General features: G+C 39.8%; 1 protein-coding gene across 3 annotated transcripts in view; it reads left to right on the forward strand.

Moving 5' to 3' along the window:
* LOC122880549 (short transient receptor potential channel 7-like) overlaps positions 1 to 24,782 on the forward strand; it is a 48,776-nt gene that overhangs the window by 13,197 nt on the left and 10,797 nt on the right. For all 3 annotated transcript variants that reach the window (XM_044205803.1, XM_044205802.1, XM_044205801.1), the window contains exons 4-7: positions 2,052 to 2,216; positions 9,536 to 9,752; positions 11,213 to 11,446; positions 13,056 to 13,320. In XM_044205803.1, the coding sequence (XP_044061738.1) occupies positions 2,052 to 2,216; positions 9,536 to 9,752; positions 11,213 to 11,446; positions 13,056 to 13,320 (881 nt within the window). The remainder of the gene's footprint in view (positions 1 to 2,051; positions 2,217 to 9,535; positions 9,753 to 11,212; positions 11,447 to 13,055; positions 13,321 to 24,782) is intronic.

Consider the following 24,782-nt stretch of genomic DNA (forward strand, 5'->3'; position numbering starts at 1 on the left):
ATCCTGTACAAGAGCTTGTGACCAATACGCAGAGCGCTAATTACACAGGAGGCAAGGAGAGAGGGAGGGATTGATTGCCATGGAAACCAGGTGGAGCATGACTGCACGTAGTGCATGTTGCTGGATGCAGGCAGGGTTAATGTCATGGGTCAGTGGGTTGATAGACTGGTCACAAGACACCAGTGGGAAACTATGTTAACTATGATTTAGTGTTTTTATGGGTGTGTGTGTGTGGTTTTGTGTACTTATACACATTGTGTGTGTGTGTGTGAGTTTCGATCGACGGATGGGAGCAGAGGATGCCAATCATCATCTCAGATAGATGCTCCTTTAATGTGATGACTGAGCCTATATTGGTGAAGTGGTGGGAGGGATTGGTAAAGGAAGAAAACAAAGAGGTAACCTGTTACTCAGATCTTAGATGTGAACGAAAACCAATACACAAACACAGAGTTGGATTGTTACACTACGTTACCTCCTACTGAGCATCGATTGCCCCGTTGTTCACATCCTTCCTCCAGGTGGAACAAAAACATCCCTCCTCTCCTTCCTCACCAGCTTTCATTTATCACTTCCTTTCTTGGAGTAAAGTCATCAACAGATACTGAAATGCCAGACCAAGCCTTATCTAAGAAAGCCAACATGCTTCACTAATTAATGTAAACACTCCATGCTTCTTATTTTCTGCCTGCTTTCTTTTGCATACTGTATGTTAAATTGGTTTCCCAACCTGCTTGTTGACATTTTTCTATTCTAAATGGAGCCAAGTGGCAGCCGCGAATACAAACATGTTGTGAATAATATATTTTGATTGTAATGAATACACAGTAGATGTGCTCTAAATAGAACAGCAGGTTGCACACTCAGCTACTTAGGAATACCTTGTATATTAACATAAAGAGGAGCACCAGAAGCCCTCTTCATGAATATAGTAATTTTACACTCATTGCATTCATGTAATTCAAAAGCACAAGAAAGTACCATGTGTAGCATTGGTGTTCATGATGAAGGTAGTAATTAGTGTAAATAAATACATTAAATCTGCTGCTTTTGGCATTAAAATCCTAACAAGATGTTGGGGTGGGACATAATGACTGGATTGATTGTTCAAAACATGCAGGTTGGACCATAAAAACAACATTTAGAGGAAATAGACCAGTGTGCTCTCTACTATAGAGGACACCTCCTTCTCCATCGTATGTCTTTTTTAAAAGACAACACTATAAATCCATGGTAACGCAAGAAAGGAAAAACTGTATTTTCAGCGCCATGGTCTAACCTGTGCCACTTTGAAACAACTGCTGGTGTAATTTTCTTCACACTGTCCCTGGAGTGTTGTGTCCTGGGTATGATACAATGGTGGCAGTATTGAGATCATTACCACAATGTAAATTTAAATCCTGCATTAACAAATTTACTTCTAAGTAAAACTCCAAATGTATTAGCAGCAAAATGTACTCAAGTATTAAACACAAAACTACTAGTGCACAATGACCCCTTTCAGAGTGTCATATATAGATTTTATATTATCGGATCATTATTAGTGATGCATGAGCCTGTTAGCTGCATTAAATGAGTGTGTGTAAAACCTTCAGTAAAAAGGCTCCAAGATAGTTTGTCAGATTAGATTGTTATGCTCAATAAGATGTTTATCTCCAGCTCCGGATGTTTTTCTTTGATAAATATTGAACCCCAAGATAACTATGCCTCTGCTATCAGCTTGATAAATCTGTCACATTCTTCTTGTTTCCTGTTCCCTGTGACTACTGGGCCATTTCAGTGTAGCTGCCAGAGATGTAGTGTTACAATGTTTGCTCAATGTGCTGCTGCTGTAAAGACTTTACAGACCCCTCAAGCGATCTGTAAAACAATCAGAAAAAAATCTGAATTTTTCTCATCAGAGTGAGAAAAGCAAATTAGTATCGCTTCTCTGAAAATGTCCTTATTGATGGGTGCTATGGCTGCTAATTGCTACTCTCTCACCTTCCTTGCCCTGAGCCCCCATCTCCTCTCCACTGATTTACATTTCTTGTCCCGGTCTCTCTCTCCAGTTCGTTGCCCATCCCAACTGTCAGCAGCAGCTGCTGACTATCTGGTACGAGAACCTGCCCGGTCTGAGGCAGCAGTCCATCGGGGTGAAGTGCTGGACAGTGCTCGGGGTCACCGTAGGTCTGCCCTTCCTGGCTATCGCCTACTGGATAATGCCATGTAGCAAGGTATAAACACACACACACGCACACACAAACAAGCAGAAGACACCAACTCGGCCCTGTCCCCTGACATTGAGATCTTTGTCCTATTGATCACCCCTGATCTGAGTTCATCACACACACAACCCAACACACACAATTAACCCATGGGTGTTTTTTCAAACATTCCTACATACTTAATGTCTTTAGCGACTCTGCGCTTATATAATGCAGATTAAGCCATATATTAAAATCATATTTCTTGTAAACGTTTCGGAACATATTTTTAACAAGTCTTTTGCAAAAATGAATATATTTCAGCGTAGCCTGTTATATTTCTTACACATAGGCCACTGACACCTACCAAAATCAAACTAGTCAGCACAGTAATCAGAAATCACAGTCACTTTCTTGTGGTCATTGCAACATGATCGTGCGCTGTGCACGTGCCGCTCCACTATTTTGCAGTTGAGTATGGATGGACAGATGTGGCATCACCAGCATCCGTCAGGTTTTGGAAGGTGTGGCACCTCTTTCCTTTTCTCCAACCATGGCCAAAACAGCTGAAGGCTAAGTTTTTCCAGGAAATATTGTCGTGTTTGAGATCTTCTGGTTTCTCACATTGGAAATTTGGTCAGGAAAACTACTTGCGTGTTTATAGCAGCAAGGTCGAGGTAGTTGAGGTAACTATATAAGGTTCCCTATCAGTCCAAACTTCTCTTAGGACCGCTACTTGGGTGGTATCTTGAACGTTGTCCCATTCAGAGCTCATGTCATTGAGCTAGCTTTGTCGTTCTCATGCCCCAGTTCTGCTGCTAAATTATCTGATTCAGAAATGGCACAAAAACTAATTTGTAATCATCAGTAGTTTCAGACGCATCTTCATTTCCAGAGCTGCTGATGTCAAAACCCACCAATATCAATCAAACTTTTTCATCGTTGTGTCTGTATTTATCTATAGTAACAGTGAGACAACAGCGCCATCATGAGGCCAAACAGGAAAACACAACATTATCCGCTATCACTTGGCATCCAGCATATCCCGAATAAAAAATGTACATAACTCAGGTCTCTAGCCACCCTGTAAACTCTTTAGAGAAAAACATTAGAAAAACAATGCATTTGACATTTTGACACCATACCAGGGAGCTGAGTGCTTAGCTGAATGAATTAGACAGTGTGTAATATAGTCCCGGGTCACTAAAGATCCGAGTTATGCATTTGAGGGTTAAGGGGACTTGTTGCTGTTGTTTCTATGTACTATGACTTCTAAGAGGAATGTTCTTATTTTATGTGGTAGCACTTATTTTTCATAACACTACTGTTTTACAGTATATGGGTGTGGCAACTGAGTCTATAGCCCGCGAGCAGACCTAGGCAGCTTAAAGACTCATTACACACCAGAAAACAAAATTGTTGGATGGAGGAAAAATCAGTTTTTTTGATCTTTGATTCTTACCACAAGTGGGACAAAAATGGAAAGTTTGCCCCGAGGGGTGAGACAAGGCCATGTTATCTAAATCAGGGTTTATCCCCTGTACAAAGGCCATTTTAGAACATCTCAGACTCGGCTTGTCAGGCTTTACATTTACAGACATGGTTCAACTTCCATTATTCTAAGCTGTACTTCATCATCGTCAGCTGTGCTTTGAGCTAAATGCTAACATGCTAACAGTCCCATTACAGTGTCTGTTACTTACCTGTTAATTAGCATTGCTAGTATAATTGAACTAAATGCTAAAGTGATACTCTATCCAATATCTACTGTATCTTTGAGTCATAGACACTCACTATAGTTTGAAGCTTGCTCTTTCATGGGACAGCTTTAATAAGCTTGGATTCACCTCAGTTACAATAATGACAGTTCCAATAGTGAACATGTTTTATGGTGAAAAAAGTATCAAAACTCCAACCACTGCTGCTGCATGCTGTATTCCACTTCTTCACTGTGAATTTGTGTGCTTATATGTTTAAATCACTCCAGGGTTCCCACGGGCCCTTGAAATTCTTGAAAATGTGTGAATTGGGGGCGAATCAAGGCGTTGAAAGTTTTTGAAAATAGACATAAATAGACATGGGTCATTGAAAGTGCTTGAATTTATATATTTTGTGCAAGAAAAGAAATTGAAGTTCCTTTGATATTTTTACTTAAAGTAACATAACTGTTACACATCACACATTCGAGCCTCTCTCTCTTTTTAATTGTTGTCTGTGAGCTTCTGTAAAGCCTGCTAGTTGAATTTGAGGGAATTGGGCCTGGAAAGTCCTTGAAAAGTCCTTGAATTTCATATTTAAGAAGGTGTGGGAACGATGTCACTAATATTTTTGCCAAAATTTGCTTCTGGTCCTCACACTTCCTCATGCACAAACCTTTCAGGCACATTAAAGTTCTCTGGGGACCATGAATATGTGGCCAAATTTATGGGCAATCCATTCACTAGTTGTCACGGTATTTAACTCTGGACCAAAGTGTACAGACAAAATGACTAGTGTGGCCAAAAACATTACAGATTTAATTTTGTTAATACTCCATCAAGTAAATTATAATCTGTAAAGTGACAGAGGCCACACACACACGTGTACACACGCACACGCACACACATATACAGTATTTACACAGGAGTTGTGTCTGGAAATCTGCTCATCAGCCTGGATAATCCTCTACCTCATCAAGTGGTGTGTGTGTGTGTGTGTGTGCTTCATGTCAGGTGTGACTGTTGAATTAGTCATTTTGTAGACAGAAAGAGAAACAGCAGCTGAACTCAAGTGTGTGAGAGAGGATGGAGAGCAGTAGCGCTGAGAGCGTCTGGAGACATGGATTCAATCATGACACTAGCTGCTTCTGATCTCACTGTGTCACAAAAACACCTGTGTATGTTTATGTGTGTGTGTTTATATGTGTGTGCACATGGATGCACGTGCATAATTACATTTGATTATGAATCAACGCACCGATGGGCCTGTGTGTGTCTTTTCTGACACAGCTGAGAGAGCAGGAAAAAAAGTAGCAGCATGTAGAAATAACAAATAATATAGGATTCAAAGCACCTTGTAACTGTGTATTATTATTATTATTATTATTACATGCATAATTTTATTAGTAAATACTGAAAATAGACATTTGAGATGTTGAAAAGGCAAAACTACAGGGTGGGATAATAAAAAACAATTAAATCAAACTAATAACAGAGAGACAAAATGGATATTTATGCATGCATAATAACAATGTGACAGCAGCTCCACAGACACAAAAAGGTATATTAAATGGATTTGATAATGAAATAGATAAAGACAGTGAATCAGAGAAATACATCAAGACAGACACAGGTTGCAGAGAGAAAGCTTTGATGTTTTTTTTTTTTTTTTTTTTGATTATGTGTAGTGTGCCCTCCTACACCTGGTGCTAATCATGCAATTTTGTTTTGCTCATCTCATCAATTGCTCATCTCTTACAGCTCATAATATTCTCCATTTTTACACCACCACAACACACCATTATCAGAAACCCAAACCATATTACATTTCATATCAACGGGGAGAGATGAAGAAGATATTTATATTTTGTTGCTCAAAAGTGAGTCTTAAGTCATCGAAGGCAGACAGAGAAAACATGGATATAATTGCTTTAGAAATCTCCTTTAAGAAGAAAATATGAGATATGCTTTGGAGGTGATGAAAAACAGATGCGTATTTGATATTGAATGTCTCTTATCGATTGAAAAGGATGTAAAATTATGAAAACATGCAGAGAATGATGGGACACGTATTGGAAGGTGCACACAAGAATTTCAGTCTTCCCTGAGTGACAGAAAATTCAATTCAATTCAATTTTATTTATATAGCGCCAATTCACAACAGAAGTTATCTCATTGTACTTTTCCTATAGAGCAGGTCTAGACCCTACTCTTTATAATATTATTTACAGAGACCCAACAAATCCCACCATGAGCAAGCATTTGGTGACAGTGGCAAGAAAAAATTTCCTTTAAGAGGCAGAAACCTTGGACAGAACCAGGCTCAATGGTGGTGAAGAGAGAGAGAGAGGTTCAGAGAGAGAGAGGTTTTGGGGGGTGGGGGTGGGGACAGGGAGGCACAATGCACAATGCAAATACCACCTAGAATTGTTTCCTTTAAATAGTAGAATTGTAATTGTAGTGTTAATATTAATAAATTAATAATACTATGAATGACAGCTATAGGAAAAATAATGTCAGTATTAGTAACAGAGTCAATAACAACAACTGTAGTAGCAGTTGTCAAGCAGGAACACGGGGGCAGCAGGTGGCTCACAACCACAGATCCAGTCTCTGCAGCTCCGGAGGCAGAAATACCTGCTGAATAGAGTTGAATACGAGATACATACATACATATAATACGAGAATAAAGAAACGACTGTTAAAACAAAGCGTGGGAACATCCATCAGGTTTCCGTCCTCCTTGAACAAGTGTCATGCTTAAATCAAGGAATAACTCAGTCTCAATATTTGATTAGATTTATAAAGCACAGCATACAGCTTCTTCTTATTATTGATGAACTATTGCTGAATTAATTAGTGATTCAGTCAGTTTTGGGAAGTCAGTAAGTACATTTACTCAAGTAATGTACTTAAGTGAAATTTTGAGGTACTTTACTTGTGTATTTCCATTTTATGCTACTTTATACTTCTACTTCACTACATTTCAGAGAGAAATATTGTACTTTTTACTCTGCACACCCAAACAGGTGTTTTCAGTTACTCTGGCTGGTTAGACCTCTAGTCAGGTTGAACTTAGGTGGAGTTATGCTGGGAATTAAGTGAAGAAAAGAAGCAAAGGAAAGAAAGAAAGAAGGAAAGAAAAATGGAAACAAGAAAACAAAAGAGGGAAACAAGGAAAGAAAAGTCCAATGGATACACACAGGACAGGGTCACCATCCATTTATCATTGATGCAATTACTACACATCACTGAACAGTCCTGCAATACTTTAACCCTTGTCACTGAGGATACAAACATTGTATTGTATTTTGGTGGGAGAGTTGTTGTTGTATTTACTAACTCTATTTAGTTAAATAGGTGATTGCAAGTTTGATGGCTGACCAGTTAAATAATCTATATTGGTAAATGGGATTGTGTATCTGTGTGTTAGTTACAGAGAGAGAAGTGGAGAAAAGAAACAATGAAAACAGAGACTCGGAAATGTACACATCTATTGGAGTCGCCCATAATCTATTGTCATTTAAACACAAAATATATATAGAATAGACGTATGTACAGTATGACAGAAGGTCTTATCTAGATAATTAATTTTTCAGTGTGGATGAGTATACGTCAGGCTTGATTATCCCAGGTGAAAAGATGTTAGGAAATAAGGACACAGTAGCTCCATTTTGGCCTTGTGAGATTTGATTTCACACCAAGCCTCTTTTATGTAGTCTGCATGCGCCTGCAGCATTTCATTGGAGGAAGGAAGATCAGCTCTTGTCACCATCACACTGATAAAAAAGAAACCCATGGGGTTTGCAGTCTTCACACAGCAGTATACCTGATCTAGGATGACCATCTCATTTAAGCTGAGGGGTGAAATGGATCAACCTTATCAGCACAGCAGATGGGAGAAATGAAGGAGGCAAAGCCATCCCAGGGCCAGGAGGACGCTTGGAGGAGGGTTTGCAGGGTTAAAATTTACCAGACAACCTCTTCCCACATGGTTTAGTAGTGTGTGACATGTGTTACTGTGCATGCAGAGAGTAGCGATATCCTGTGGGTAGTTAATATTGGACACAGCAGGTTTACAGAGTGGCAATGATCACAATGATGTCTGTATGGGGTTGGTGTGTGTGTGTGTGTGTGTGTGTGTGTGTGTGTGTGTGTGTGTGTGTGTGTGTGTGTGTGGATGTGCATTTGTGTGTCTGTCTTGGCATATTTCTGTGCAATTAAAAAAGCTCCCTCTCTGTGGTGGTGGCATGTTAATGCTCCTTGTGCAGCACTACCTTGCATTACATTCTCCCCATATGGTGCATTTCCACAAACTCTGCTGATTGTTTGGCATCTAGTTACTCTGGCATTATGTTGGTGTGAAAGTGACTGTGGTTAAGCACATCCATGAATTACAACAGCTGCTGTTTGCCTGCTAAGATGGTTGTGTAGTGGTGCATTTCAGATTTTGATCACTAAGCACCTCAGGGAGTTACCTAATACAACTGAAATATGTATCTTCAGCCTGATTCCCTGACAAAAAACAGATTTTGCAAGCTTTTGTGTTGGCAAACACAAGTGAACACAATTACTTGACAAATATTACTAGTAAAATGTCTAACGTTGTAATGTGTTTTGTCATTCTACTCTAGTGTACTTTGCAGTGACATGAAAGGGCTTTGACATCACCTTAAAGATATCCTGTGAAGTGTTGGACCACTGGTAGCGCTATGGAGAGGTTTTTTTTACATGTTGGTCCCAACGCATTCATGTCAATAGTTTCACATTATTGCATAGATCTAAAGGTGGCAGTAATGCACCAAGAAACGCAGCAATGCACTAGCAATGGCAGGGAAGAAGAAGACTGCTAGCAAGGAAAACATGGATATAAATAATGCAGGATTCAAAATGTTAAGAAAAGTCAGCTTTGCAAATGATTTATGAGAAAGGAAATGCATTCAACACATTTGTTAGAGCTCAATAATGAACAAAATGTGTTTTAATGAGCAACACTGAATGTAAATATAATTTTATTTACAAGTTAAATTCCACAGAGTACCTTTAAAGCTGCAGTCAATATTGTTATCTTAACAATAGATCAAATGACAATGTGTAATATGAAAGGTGACGAACCCACAGAATTATCACCTGAATGTTTTGGTTTACTCTCATCAACCTCGTTTCCAGATGCACTAAACAGCTGTTTTCAGGGGAAAGACTGATAAACCATGGAGCTGGACAGGTATTGTACACCTGTCCAGCTCCAAAAGACAGACCGACGAAGTTAGCAATAAGCTGTTGACCATAGTGGAGGTAGATGCTTTTATTAGGAGTTGGTGGAGACTAAAGCAGAGCTAAAAGGTGAGTGAATATTGTACATAGACCAGTTGGCCAGAAACACATTTGACTGCAAATGTTGCTCCGTGTCCTCAAATCTTTAAATAGGGAACTGTTCGCCAAATCAACTTCATAAGGTTTTAATATTTCAATACTGTGTTTACAGTTTGTTGCTCTGGCCCCAAAAATCTATAAATGCCTGTTTAAACATATATTACTTATATCTCTTTAACCTTCACTCATCACTTGGTCCCTAGTTACTGTTTGTGATACACAGATACACAATGGAACATTCAGTTTAACTCATTATATCCTCAATCTTCTCACTTCCAGCTTGGTCAGATCCTGCGAAGCCCCTTCATGAAGTTCGTGGCTCATGCTGTCTCCTTCACCATCTTCTTGGGTCTGCTGGTTGTCAATGCCTCCGACCGCTTTGAGGGTGTCAAGAACCTGCCCAATGAGACCATCACAGACCACCCGCGACAGGTGTTCAGGGTCAAGACCACCCAGTTCTCCTGGACAGAGATGTTGATCATGAAGTGGGTGTTGGGTGAGTCGCCTTCTCACACATATGGTGCGCACAAGCTGTGGCGGTGTTTGAAATTCTGCACAGTTACAGTCAATTAAAATGCAAATAGATAAGATAAGATAGTCACTATGAAGGCAGATTCTCCATCATGATAAGAAATAACCTTGATATGACATATAAGAGAGGCAAGGTAAAACATTTCCTGGTGGATTTTCTTTGTTTGATGTTGTTTTTAATCAATATGGATATCAATATAGTTATTTATAAGAAAAAGAGTTTAGGGCGATGTTTCTACCATTTCTACAATGTTTTAAAAGTTTTTGATGCTAATCTAAAATATATTGTTTTACAACACAACGCCTTCCCATAAATCAGTAATTTCCTGGAAAGAGTAAGTGAACTTTTTTGCCCAACTTTGATATGAGGCAAAATTAAAGATTAATGCAGCACCATTCCAACCAAGTGGATGAAAGCCAAAGCAATGGCAATACAACAATTCATTCTCTTTTAACCTCCAAAGATCAAATAGAAGTTTCCTGTTGGATGTAGCACAGGCCAGACTTGTTGAAGCAGTGGCCATGCTGAGTCCTAACGATAAGGTGAAGGGAAATTTGTAGGTTGACCTGAGAGGTGCTGCTGAGGAAATATCAGAGGGAGGGATAGAAATGCAAAGAGAAATGCAAGAAAGATGGGAGCAGTTGAGGGAGACAGATGAAAGTAAACAGAGGGGTGGAGTGTATGGCATACAAGAAGGCCAGCATGAATAAACAGGGAGATAGACGGGGGTGACAGAAAGACTAAGACAAACTCAACAGATAAATAGCCCATGGCAATATCTGTCAGACCTCAGCTGCTTCCCATCCGCTGATGTTCTTCCTTTCATCTACACACACACATGCACACACACACATAATAACATTATGTGAGTGGTTTGTGTATGTTGGTGCACATATGGTTCTGTTTTTATTTGTTTCTGTGTAATGGCACCATTCTTTTCCCATCCGCAGTCATTTTTGGCAACAGGTGCTCGTCTGTGTGACTCTGTGTGTGCAGTGAGTAGTTGCTTTGGTAGAGCAGGGTAAATGTAATTCCAGTAGCATGTTTTGAAGGCCCAGTAATTGTTATAGAGATAATACTGATCAAGGGGCAATTCTCTCTTTGTTTTGGCTCCAAATAGAAAATGGCAGAGTGGTTACATAGGAGGAATTAGGTTTTCCACTGTGTGTGTGTTTGTGTATTTTTAGGCACCTTGTATAAGTGGGGGCATCTGAGTGGTTGAGTATAAATTATAAGCTTTGTTGTCAACATTTATGTATGTGTATGTTTTGACTTGTTTATGTTTGTATGACTGTCTGTGAGAGCCTTTTTGTCTCTGTGTATTTGTATTTATCGCGTATGTTTCCCATCTTTCCACGTTGTATCCAAGTGTTTTTTTACTGTATATGTTTGTGTGTGTGTGTGTGTGTGACTTCCTTCCTCAGGTATGATTTGGTCAGAATGTAAGGAGATCTGGAGCGACGGGCCCAGAGAGTACGTCATGCACCTGTGGAACGTTCTGGACTTTGGCATGTTGTCCATCTTTGTGGCGTCCTTCACGGCTCGCTTCATGGCGTTCCTCAAGGCGTCCAAAGCCCAGCAGTATGTGGACATGCACGTACCAGACGAAGACCTCAGCAACGCCTCGCTGCCTGACGAAGTCGCTTACTTCACTTACGGTAAGCATTTACTCCAAACATATAAATATAATATCAGTAATGTAAGCAGTAATACTTCTGATTAAAGGTTTTGAAGAAATCTAGGAGTTCCCTGTTTAGTTGTTCAGTGGTGCATTTCCCAAACATTACTTGGATGGTGTCTGAGTTCCTGTATGTGACGCTCTTTCCTTTGTTCTCCTAGCCATTGTTACTACCACTATTCATGATAACTATCCAATTCTTCTGATCTTTAGTCAGTTTGTTTGTTTCTGCGGCACAAAATGTTAAACTGCCTCACTTCTTATCTACCAGACAATTATTCCCAGGAAAGGCCAATTTGAAACTACATGATAAAATGTAAAAGCTTTCATGATTTCATCATTGTTGTGCTACATCAGTCACTGATAAGGAGTAGCAAATCAGATGAGTATTTGTGTAAAAATGTCATGAATAACTTGGGACACTAGGAGATGAGACTGTATTTGTCATTTAGATAAAAATGTCATTGTTGCATACTTACCTCAAGATGTTCACACATATTTGTGCACACTTTCTCCTGTTTGATCTTTGGCTTGATTGGCAGCACACCACATTTAATGATTTCACATGCTGTACATACACACCAACACAAATGCATGCACATGCACATGCTCAGGTTTAAGTGAATGCAATATATATATAACTCATAACAACAACTAAGCACAGATACTGTATATACACAGGCAGACATAAACTCTGCTGACGAGAAAACACAGTGAAAAGTTATTTTATAAATTTGAAATTTCACAGTATGATTAAGCTCAGAATACTAAGAGGAGGGATTCAAAACCCACCTCAGACAATTATTAATACCTACCTTCCCTACTCTGTCTGCCTTTCTAGGAAATATAGTTTCAGAATATTAAACAAATCGAGAAAACTTCAAGATCACAGAACATATAAGCTTTTACTTCACTTCCAGAATTGAAACTCCTCTACAACATATTAAAACTTGCCGTAGGCTGCAGGCTACTGGACTGTACACTTTTAAGTGGTTGCTAAGGAAACCTTCATCAGTGCTGTCATCTGGTGGTCTGACTCTGTCATGACACATCAGTAAATAGATGACCTTATATTACTGCAATGTCAGTTATTATCCCCATAAACTGTTCTCCATATGTCTCTCTCTGAAGGTGCACACATTGTGTATGATATATGTCCTCCTTGTCCTAGATAGTCACAGTTTAACAGCAAATTAGTGAAATGGAGTCTTTCTTTCTTTTACTTTCTTTTTCTCTGTTTGTGGTTTTCTAGCTAAATTATCCTCTCTGTCTACATGTCTGACTGTACCTCTTTTGCTGCCTAAATTCAGCTGTGGATGACTATGGTCGGTTATAAATGTCCATTCAACATTAATTTTGGAGCTATACTTGCATACCTGATGCATCAGATTTTATTAGTGTGACAATGTTAGCTGGGTAAAATCTGAACAAGGGACCTGTTTTATTGTCCAAATGGGCAAAAAAACAGTTTCCCTCGAAATCAAACAATTGCACAACGATCTTTGGTTTGACTCTGCAGTAGCTCATTCAGATGATACATTAACAGTATAATTACTTAGCCACTTGTCTTTTTCTTTCTTCTCCTCCAGCCAGGAACAAGTGGCGCCCCTCAGACCCCCAGATTATCTCAGAAGGCCTGTACGCCATCGCAGTGGTGCTGAGTTTCTCACGCATTGCCTACATCCTGCCAGCCAACGAGAGCTTCGGCCCACTGCAGATCTCACTGGGGCGCACAGTCAAAGATATCTTCAAGTTCATGGTCATCTTCATCATGGTGTTTGTGGCCTTCATGATTGGCATGTTCAACCTGTACTCATACTACCTGGGAGCCAAGTACAATCCTGCCTTCACCACGTGAGTTTTGCCCAGCTGCGATAGTGTTTTGGAAAATGTGTGTGACTGTGAGATTAGATGGTGGTTATGTGTAAATATAAGTTTGCGTTTTTACACATACCTGTCTACATCTTTTTCAACAAACATGCACAAATGCTTTCAAAAAGGCATACACGGTGTAGTTACATGATGGCCCTACTTGGGTTGTTTTATATCAAAATTGACTGCAAAATAGAAAAAGAATTCATGTCAAAAGTATCTGATTTGGGTCCCATGTTACTAAAATTGCTAGACAAGGCCATAGAACAATAAAACCCCCAGGACAATATAAATCATCACGTCCTCCTCAATGAGACTGTTTGTTGGGTTCATTAAATCCATGTTGCTTTATCAGTGGCAGAGATTGAACTGTAATCTTCCCTCTGGCCTAATGTTGGCAATCGGGCTATTTGGTTAAATCTAATAAGGAGAATGGTGAATGGGATGGCTCACTCACTAAAATCTATAACAAACAAACACTGGTGAGTTGTGGTTTTATCTCACAGCTTTAACAAAGTTATGGGTTAGAAATTGAGCTTTTCCCCAGCACCATTTTGAGTTCAGATCCACTCTGCTGTAGCTCTCCCATAAACACAACAATTTTTTAACTTTTGAACAATTTAAAAATTAAAATGGAAGTGAGATAAGTGTGATAAAAAATTACTTCGATATGACATGGAGTTAATGATGAGACAAAACATCTCGGCCTATTGATTTTTTAAAATCTATTTTATTTCAGATCAATATGGATGTTAAAGTAACAAGACAGCAAGAAGAACTCAGAAGTTTCTGATGCAAGTCCAAACTATTTGGTAAAGTTTCTCTGAGGCACAAGAATTTTCCCATCGTTTAATAAAGTGCCAGGGAACAGTCAGTGAATTTTATCAACCAACTCTGATCTGAAGCAGGATTTAACACACCAAGAAAGTGGTTGACTGTTATATGATTGTACCAAATGACAAAAGTCAGCCATCCGTGTGTAACTAAAGCTCATTAATAAGCAGACTCCATCCAGCACTTAACCAGACTCTAACAGTGAACCCTTCAAGAATAGGTTCACATTTTTTCCAAGTCTATCTTTATAGAATATTCACTTGCTGTATGTATATATACTCCTCTCCTTACTGGCCATGAAACAATCTGTTCCTAGTCCTTGTTCTGGCTTCATCAAACTGAAATGACAAAGGGGGTGATAAAAACACTCTAAATGCACTTTACCTGCTGAATTTAACTTGATTATCTGGGTTATCAATTTCAAATGGTCAAGTGCACATTTTAACTGAAGAGTCAGATTGGAGCAGTGCATAAAACCAACCACACAATGCCTTAAAGTTTATTCTATCAATTTTACTGTAGCATTTTTACAGACAAATTGTGTTATATATCAACCTGCTTGTAAAGCAATCAACCCATCAAACAAGTCCCACAACACATCAATCTGAACACCTATGCTTCTGCCTCCCTCCTTCATTTTAGCTTATCTGTGTGTCTGCGTGCTCATTCTTTCACATCAGCTGCAAACAGAGTGAAAGGGGATCTTTCACTGTCATTGTCTGATATTTGTAGGAAGGTTATCCATCTTAAGCTGCTGACAGAATATTTCAGCAAGTCTGTTTATCATCATTTATCTTAAAATGAAAACTCTCTCTGAGGTCTCTCCCTGTTGCATATCTTTGTTCATTTTCTCAGAAGAAGACATCCGAAGATTTAAACAGATGACATTACACCATTTCTGCACAATCCAATAAAGCAAAACATGATTTTCAAGTTGGTCTGTAATGACATTGTCACATATTGTTCTTTTTTTTTTTTTACTAACCAGAGTGGAAAAGTCTCAATGTAATTGCAGTTTTTTTATCTGGTACGTTAAGGTTCACACTTTCTAGTTGCCTGGACTAAAGAAGTCGCAAGTAGCTCTGTCTTTTTGCAAGTTTGGGAATCCATCATCCCCCCAGGTTAGAGCAATACACAGGTTAAAAACCAATTTGTACATTTAGTGGAGCATGATGGTCTTGTTTATGCTCTTTTGGATAATTTACCTTACAGGTTTTTCATATCAGTGAAGAACACATAAAGAAAGTCAGTCTGGAGTGTGACTTGAATTCTTGCCCTCAGTTAATTCTGTATTTTCAGGCTTTCCAGCCATGACAAACTGCTGCCAGATGTCAACATCTAAATCTTGCACAGCATACAGCATAAACCTTGTGCTGTGAGCTTGTTTGCTGTTGCTGGTTTGGAGTACTCCCAGTAAACCACGTAGTAGTTGGATGCACCACAGTTTGCTTGCATAAGGACTAAGACCTTCCTTTTCAAATTTTTTGGTCCAGTTATTTGCCTTGCATTTAAGTTTCCCCTCCATAATAGAACCAGACTAAAGGATTAAATATGATAAAGTTAGAATGACCTGGGAGTGTTGCCACCATTTTGTTGCTTCTAGTTGTTTTGGCAAGCTGTACAGTTTTCCTTTTACCGTGCCAGACTGCCTGCCTGTCCATGTGTCTGCCTGCCTGTTCTTCTTTTCTGGTTATACACCTGTCTGTCCATCTGCCTGCACTTGGGTCTATATGTCCACTTGATGCAGGGGCATTTCTCTCTAGTATGTGTGTAACTAAGCTTATAAACACTGACCATTTACACATCTTTGTTTAGCATCATCAGGTCAGAAAGTTATGAAATTGCCTTCAACACCTAATACAGTATAGTATATTACAGACTTACCGCTGATAAGCTACATAAAAGTAGATGGGGTCAAAACCAGGTGCAATAACACCAAATACCAGTCTATGTTACATCTGTGCAGCCTCAATTGGTTAAATGCATCAGATTTTTGACCGCCATTATCCTCTCATATTCCTATCACCTGTGAGCAATTTACAAGTTTATGACCTGCTGAACATTCACCTTAGATAGAATCACTGATGATTAAAGATGTGTGATTGGATGTCTAGTGTGAGGACTCTACTTTCCCATGCTGACTTACCCTGCGCCTCTGTGCTGTGCATATACAGTAGCTCTTCTGCTGAGCCCCAGCACAGCGGTCTTAGAGGCTGTGAGTTCTGCTTGGCTGCCCACATGGAGCCAAAGATCCAGGCAACGTGATGAGCAGACTGGACAGGCCAGTGGCATGAGACAGAACTGACAAAAAGGCAGATAGACAGGTAGAAACAGAGTCTAATGGAGTTGAAATAGACAGTCAGAGAGATTGTGGTCACAACCCGAGAGTCAGACATAATGAAGACTTCTCAAAAAGCAACGGACAAGTACAGAAAAGACCCCAGGCCCTGCAGATGGAAGTGCCTTATCATCACCATTACACAGTCATTCACATCATGAGTGTACAATCCAGCTCTGTACATTGTCCCCTTATCACTTCTCTCAGCTTTATAGATTTGAAAAATCAGCATTAACACAGCCGTGTTAAAAAAAAGAAACTACTCATCTTAACAACCTCTGAATGCATTTCTTGTTTTTCAATGGGCAACTCTTTTGGTGGGGCATAGAGATGTTTTTAAAAGCATGACAGAAACCCCTTAAATAGTGTTGTTGTTGTCAATCCCGCCACCAGGGGTCAGTGTGGCTTTGACCTGTCTGTATAGTGGTTGACAGAGCAAATGCCTGGATTGAACTGTGCAGACACAGTAATGCATTTATTTTGTCTCATTTTTTGTCGTGTCAATCTAATCAACCCTTTTTTCAGTGTTTTGTCTATAAATGTCTTATAGAATTAGCACTCTGTGCACTGTGATGCATTATTGTGTCTCTTTTGTGTCTGTGCATGTTTATTTTTCTTTCCCACTCAGTTTAATTACTAAGTGTGACGGCGATATGGTGTGACTGTTAATAGTAGTCTTCCATATGCTGTGCACAAGTTTCTCAAAGGAACAATCTCCTGTCTATCTCTTTTCTCTCTGTCACCCATCAGAGAACATGTGTCTGTATGGATGCAAGTGTGTGTGCTCGCACTCAGTTCTCTCTTTGTGTGTGTGTGTGTGTGTGTGTGTGTGTGTGACTTTAGCTATCTGACAGGGCATGTTTGATGGAGGGCAGAAAAAGGGCTGGTCTGATAGCTCTGATACAGGAAGATGAGTAGGGAGCCAGGTGGAGGTAGTAATGACACCCCAGGAGGGGCCACTTGGGCTGGGAAACGAGGAGAGGGGGGTGAGGAGAAGGAGGGTGGGGTATGGTGGAGGAGTGATGCGGAGGATATCACTCTCTCTCTCACACATAGACTCACTCACACAAGCTAAAACTCACACACATATACACATAAATGCACAGCTGGATAGGGCTTAATGAAGACTGAGCAGTAATAGCCACACACACCCAATCCCCAGAGGCACGAAGACTCAGAAGGCTATCTGACTCACACACTCTAAAAAAACACACCACATGCTCTTTGTTGTGTGCCCACACAGTAATGTTCTCAAATGTGTAAATACAATTAAGCAGGACACACACACACACACACACACACACACACACACACACACTCTCTCTCTCTCTCTCTGTTTGTTTTTCAATATGCTATAACAGGTGCTTAGGTGGTCAAACAAACATTTATGTGCAGATCAGTTCACACACACACTTATCAGGATTCTGATTTGGACAGCGCTGGTGGAGCAGTGGACCTGTCTCTATGTTCTAGTCAACCATGCATGACAACACTGCACAGAGAGAGAGACAGGCAGCGAGGGAGAGGACAGGGGAGGTAAAGGCAGAAAAAAGGAGAGATGGATGAAATAGGAAAGTGTTTTGAAATAGTCTGAGGTCGAAGCTATGCTTATTTGGGGGGCAGAGTAAAAGAAACAAGAAAAAGACACAGCGGGGTGACCTTGAAAAAAATCCAAATAATGATTATACTGATGCTGAAGTGAAACAGTGGAAATTATAGTGAATAAATGCAGCGCAATCACAATGACAGTAACAGCAGTGCATCAATGTAAGGATATTAAGTCCATTGGGAAGAGGAGGAGGACGGGGGGAGATGGAGATAATGAGGGATGAGGAGAGACCCACAGGGAGAGATGCAGAGGAGGGTGTTTTTGGCTCGGCTCTTTGTTCAGGGAAAATCTGGTAGACTGGCCAGGATGCATAGACAAAGGAGGAAAAAGAAGGGAGAGAGAATGAGAAAAGATGAGAGAAGGTCAAGCTGACTGAGTAACAGACAGAAGCACAACCACACAGGCTTAGCACAGATTTAGACTGCACACGTTTTACCAGTAACCATTTGAAAAGGTGGGAAGAAATCAGAAAATAACTCATATAGTATGTACAGTATACAGATTTTGTGAGCAGTTCTTTTTTTCAGCAGTTAATGATTATTACCTGTTCACTTAACTGCTATGTATATGCCATAATGTGCCATTTTATGTTATGTTGGTTAGTTGCTTTGGCAACATGGGCCTTCTTTTCATACCAGTGAAACATGATAAAGACATAATGAGTGCTGAGACAGTACGGGCAAGATAGGAGGATATCAGATTAAAGACAAGGGCAAAGCCATGTAATGCAATGTAAACAGAGAGAGAGACAGATAGAGAGGGAAGGGATGCAAATGGAGACAAAAGAGAAGAGCAGAGTGGATAAAGGATGGCACATAGAAATGCAGAGATGAAGTTGCAGGCTGGAATATGATGTTGAAGCTGAAGGGAAGACCGAGGGAAAGTGTCGGAAGGAAGAAGAAAAAACAAAGAGTGTGTGTTGTTGAGTCTAGAATGAGTTGGAGCGTGGTGGCGCGACTGGGATCCTGGTGAGAGAGACAGGGTCTGAAAGGAGGATAAGAGGTGGCTGAGAGAGCCCAGAGCGAAAGAGATGGTTGAGACAGAGTCGGGGTGAGCAAAAGAGAGAATTTATTAGCTCTGAAGGCAAGGCAGAGGTGTCGTGTTCAGCCTTTACAAGTCAAGCACATCTGAATGTCAGAATTAAGAGAGGAGACAATTACAATTAAGGCGAGACAGACAGAGAGAAGAGAGACACAAAAATAACAGAAAAAGAATGCATTCATGCAGAGTGGCCAATATGGGCTTTTAAATGCTTGTGCCAATAGCTTTGGAGTTTTTGCCAATATTCAGTATTTTTCAATAAATTCTTCCATTATCATGACAAATGATGTAAAGCATTCACTTGCCCTCTTGGTGAGATGTAATCCCTCTGAAATACAGTAGCACTGAGACCGTCATTTGACAGTAAATCTTTCTATTAAAATGAATTCCTTTTAGTTGAGTTAAGAAGCTCCAGAGCAGGGAGATCACCCCACATATGGTTATGGAAACACTTCAAGACTCTTCATTAGGCCATCACGTGAAGAATTAATTAACTATATAGACATTAATAATGCTGCTTGCTAAGCCCCACCCTCCTTAGTTACAGTGGCTATGCCTGTCAAGCTTTTCATTCTTGCAGATCACCTATGCAGTTTACCAGTACTGGAATGTAACTAAGTATTTCCATTTTATGCAGCTTTATACATTTACTCCTCTACACCTGGGAGGTAAATATTGTACTTTTTACTGCACTACATTTGTCTAAGAGCTTCAATTACTAGTTCCTTTTCAGATTCCAATTTTTCATACCATTCCCATCCCATCTATCTCCAAATTTGGTGATTTTAAATGTGAATTTTTCTGATACACTGAAGGATTAAATGTTCCTTTATGGATTGAGACATTTCTTTCTCCTACTTTTTAAAATAAATAAAATATTTAAAGAAAACTTGGATTAGCTAGAAACTGCATTGTCAGAAAGCTGAGCGCCTGAAATGTTGTCTTTTTAGAGATACGTGGTTCTCACAGGACAGCGACGCTACCAGTAATATTAATCTAAAAACATCATACATAAAAGTAAAATACTGACAGGGAAATAAAATAATAGCGATTGCAATTGTTGTATTTTAGTGTAGAGCTAGTTAGTCTCAGTATTATAAGTATTATAAGGAAAAATGTAAGATCAGACTATTTCTTTCTAAAATAACTTTGCTGAGCTTACATACTTGGACAAGAAAGACAAAGGTAAAATTTTTGCTTAATTATTCATATTTTCAAACAGTACGTTTCAGGAGAAAAGGCTTTGAGGATGAGGACAAACCATTGTATCTGGCAAACGTAGCACTCGGGTAATAGTCTAAACTTATCTGAATCCTTGTGTTTTTGGTTTTGGAAAGGCCAATAAAGACACCACCCCACAAACTCACTTGAGTATCGTTTTACTAAAGCCCCATATACACTGCTTCAACATGTGGAGTAATCCAAAGTTTGTCTAGTTACAGTTGCTACAGTAAGCTATGACTGGACGATTGCTGTTCTAGGGAGGGGTTTGGTGAAAATTCAGTGAAAAACAGTTTAATTGGTAAATGAAAAGTGCAAAAAAAAAAAATCATTCATTCATCATCACAATCATTTTACTGGCTGATATCACGCATAATAGTAGCCAAAATCAGTCCCAACACGTTAATTTTGTGTTAGACAACATAGCCTAACAGAGAGACTGAAAACAGACAGACAGCGAGGGAGCAGGCAAAATAAAAAAAGTCGATGTTGAGCATCACTTTCAAAACACTCCTAATTGCTCGTCTTGTGGTGTTGTATTCCCTGCTTAATAAGATTTCTCTCACTACTTGCCTGAAGACCACACACACAAATGTCTTCCTTTTGCGTTGCTCTCTATCTGCCTCATTTTGTATCCCACTGTCTTTCACACAAATATACACACACATAAACAGGCACACTCATGAGACACACACATCAGTTTTTGTTCAGTTCCCCTTTCTCTTTCCCTGTCCCTCTTTTTGTTTCTCGATCGAACTCTCTCTCACACACACACAGGCAGGTAAGCATCTCTCGGGAGCAGCATTCATTCATTTATTAAAAGCTGAGGTGGGCAAGGCCCCTGCTGTCGCCATGGTGACAGCTCCTTTGGTGCGACAGATAGAAAATTAAAATCAATTTAAAATTTAAAGATGTTTTGTCTATATTTGCCTGTCTGTCTGAGTACTTGTCTGTCTGCAGGAGAGGAGAGGAGAGGAGAGGAGAGGAGAGGAGAGGAGAGGAGAGGAGAAAAAGAAAAACAGAGAAGAGGTGATCGAGAAGGAGAAATGTAATATCTTGCTAATGACTGAAGGGCAGAAGGAGAGAGACAGAGCAGAAAGCTGGATGCAGCCATTCATAAACTCTACATTTGCATTTACATATACATTCGGCCAATGTGAGAATATTGCTGCAGATTAAATAAAGAGGAAAAATATATGAGAGGGGAAAAATAATGAAAAAAGGAAAAGTATAAATCAAACGAATAGATTGAGTGACAGAAATAGCTAAAAGCTGTTGGGATGAAAGATGGAAAGAGCGTGAGAGAGGGAGGGAGGGTGATGTGGAGAAAGATATAAAAGCAATGGCAATGGGAATATAATGAGAAAGTGGGCGAGAAAGATAGAGAAAATGATTGAGAGACAGAGATGATAGTAACAGAGAGAGAGGAGCTGAAACAACAACAGAGACAAACAGAAAGCAGGAGAGACAGAGAGAGACATGAGAGCATGTCTCTGGGGGGAAGAGGTTGATTTGGGCCTGTCTGTGATTGGGTTTGGACTGGTCCTGCAGAGCCGAGGTGACTCACCAGTCTCCCACACACACAGACGCACATTATGCTGTATGTGGTGTGAGTGTGTGTGTGTGTGTGTGTGGTAGGAAGAGAGTGAGTAACAGAGTGTCCTGCAGGGGTAAGGGTGTGTGTGTGTGTGTGTGTGTGTGTGTGTGTGTGTGTGTGTGTGTGTGTGTGTGTGTGTGTGTGTGTGAAGCCATCATGTTGCATGCAGCCTATTAGGAGCTGCCACTCTTAATAACGGATAATAACACACTGTCTATCTCTGTCTCCAGATGCCGACTGTCCCTGCTGATTCACTGCCTGTTGTAAAATGCTGTTATAAAACACACACACACACACACACACACACACACACATACACACACAAGTTTGAAATGAAATTATCTCATTCCTAGGTTGTTAAAAAAATCTTCCATCATCCAGAGCATCAAGCATCTCATTTATCTCAGTAACAGGGTATTGCATAATACACACATGACCAGTACCGTAGCTGACATTAGAAAAAGACAAACTCAAATTCACCAATGTTGTTGACCTCGAAGGATACATTTTAGATTTTTCAGAATTGCACTTCTTCCCAGAGAGGCATCTCACACAGATTTCAAATTTCAGAATTAAATTAGCAGAAAACAAGGTGAGCAAAACTAATGACAATGCACAGCAACACTGGCTTCCCATGCATCAGCATTATCCAGTATGGAAGAAGTCTCCCTACTCTCATACATGCTTCTATATTCTTCTATATTCCATATTCTATCTGTATTAGTGTACTATGGATAGAAGTGAGGATGGTGTAATGTATGTAGCCATGTATATTATTAGTACATGGTTGACTTGGATGGGCTTCACTTCCATTAACGCTGCCAACAAATAAATATCATATACAGCTTTATATTAACAAACAGTCTGCCTAGATGAACAGATGAACAGTGTATATGAATAGTCCGCTATGTGGTGAGTGTGTCATTTTATAATGTGTGCGTGCGTTTGTCCCTGTGAGTGTCTGGTTTAATGGCACATTAATGTTGCCTGGAACAAAGCCCTTCATTATCTACACTCACAATTTGGGAACATGAAAATCTAAGTCGAGTGAGCATTTCACACGGGTGGGAAGGAGAGCGGGGAGACAGAATAATTTGATTTAAAAGATAATTGGGATGTAACATAATCAAGACCAGATAATTGTCCCCTTTTTCTATTTTGCTTCATGTTTCAAAGTCACGGGAAAGCATTTTTATCTTGTAAGAGAGGCTCCAGATAAGTGAGGCTCAAAATAACAGGTTTTCAAGGCAAGTCCACCAAAATCACCTTCCTTGGCTCTCCTGATTGCACGATAGGCTGGTGCATGTGTGTGATGTGAATAGTGAGTGAGAAGATGGTATTGTTGATAACATCTTTTGGACGCTGCTACTTTCGCAGCAATGCTCTGTCTGATGCCTAGGCCATCTATTACAGCAACACCAAGAAGAAAACCCGCTATTAATGCTTGTGAATGTGTTTCTGTTTACACATGCCTCCTGTACACGATGTCACTGCAACGTGTTGGCGCTTATGACAGTGATGGTGTTATGTGCATGCCTCTGCATTCATGCTCACTGTGAAAGAGACACTTATTTAACTCAAAGTAGTCGTGCACTAACCTGACGCGGTTGTGTCAACCAGTTTAAATGTCATTCTGGTTCAGAAAAAAATTGTTTCTATGATTACATGTTGTCACTGCATGTTTCTCTGGTCAGAAGCAGATTAATGTTTTATTATGTTGGAAAAGTTAAGTAAATCAATACCTTTTACTTCATATAGTGATATTTTTACTGTACTTGTACTTGTATTAATCAATTCTTGTCAAGAAAAAAATTATTCATTCAACATCATCCATTGATCATTTCTTGCTTTGGGAAATTGACTCGTGTCTTTATCTTCAGAGAAGTCAGCGGTCAGGGGTTGATAGGGATTAGGACAAGGGCAGTTCATCTAACGCTGGGAGCTTCAAGTGTTATGTTGCCTGACTATACCCGGGTCTGGACCTCTAGATGTATCGAATATTTTGAATATTCCAAGTTTTCAAGTATTGGGTGTGTGGGAACCTTTCAGGCCACAAAAGTGCAGGGCACACTAACGTGGTATGCGGCTATTGAGTGGAAATACAGCAATATGATTCATTATCCTCCCAAAATATTAAGCTGTAGATTACATAAAGATGATAACTTATGAAATCAGGAAGTGTTTCACGTGTGTATTATTTTGTTATTTTTACAGTAAATAAACAAAAATCTATCAACATACTGTGTATGTTGTATCATGACTGTAGCAGAAGTAAGAAATGGCCTGGAGATGATAAATTTAAATCAAAATGCAAAACACTTACAGGCACTAAAAGAAGTCTATCAACCAAACTGCAGCAACGAGTCTTGACAAAGTTTGCACGCAGCCAGGAATAATATCCACAGGCTAACAGGCACTGAACTACTCTCTGACTCTGGTACATGAACAAATCTGACAAGTCCTGAATCCTACGAGCGCTCTCTTCTGTATTGTACGGGAAGTGTCGAGAGCTGCGAGTATGTGTGAGAGCTGGTATCAGCAGCAGCCGAATCGATTCAGGTCGAGTCGAGTCGAGTTTACTGGATGGAAACCTGTATCAAGCTAAAATTTGTCACACAGTACTCGAGCGAGTTTGTAACACTGTTGTAATGCTTCAGTTTACATGTCTGGCAGTTAGTCTTGTAACATAAAAGATGAGTAGGCGGGAAAAGGCGAGACCTTTTGTCATGTCGGACCTCAGAGTGTGAACCCGGCATACGTAGCAAACTCGCAAAAGTGTCAGTAGAAAAGAATTGTTTGTTCAT

This window comes from Siniperca chuatsi, linkage group LG8, assembly GCF_020085105.1.
Source record: "Siniperca chuatsi isolate FFG_IHB_CAS linkage group LG8, ASM2008510v1, whole genome shotgun sequence".
Lineage (NCBI taxonomy): Eukaryota > Metazoa > Chordata > Actinopteri > Centrarchiformes > Sinipercidae > Siniperca > Siniperca chuatsi.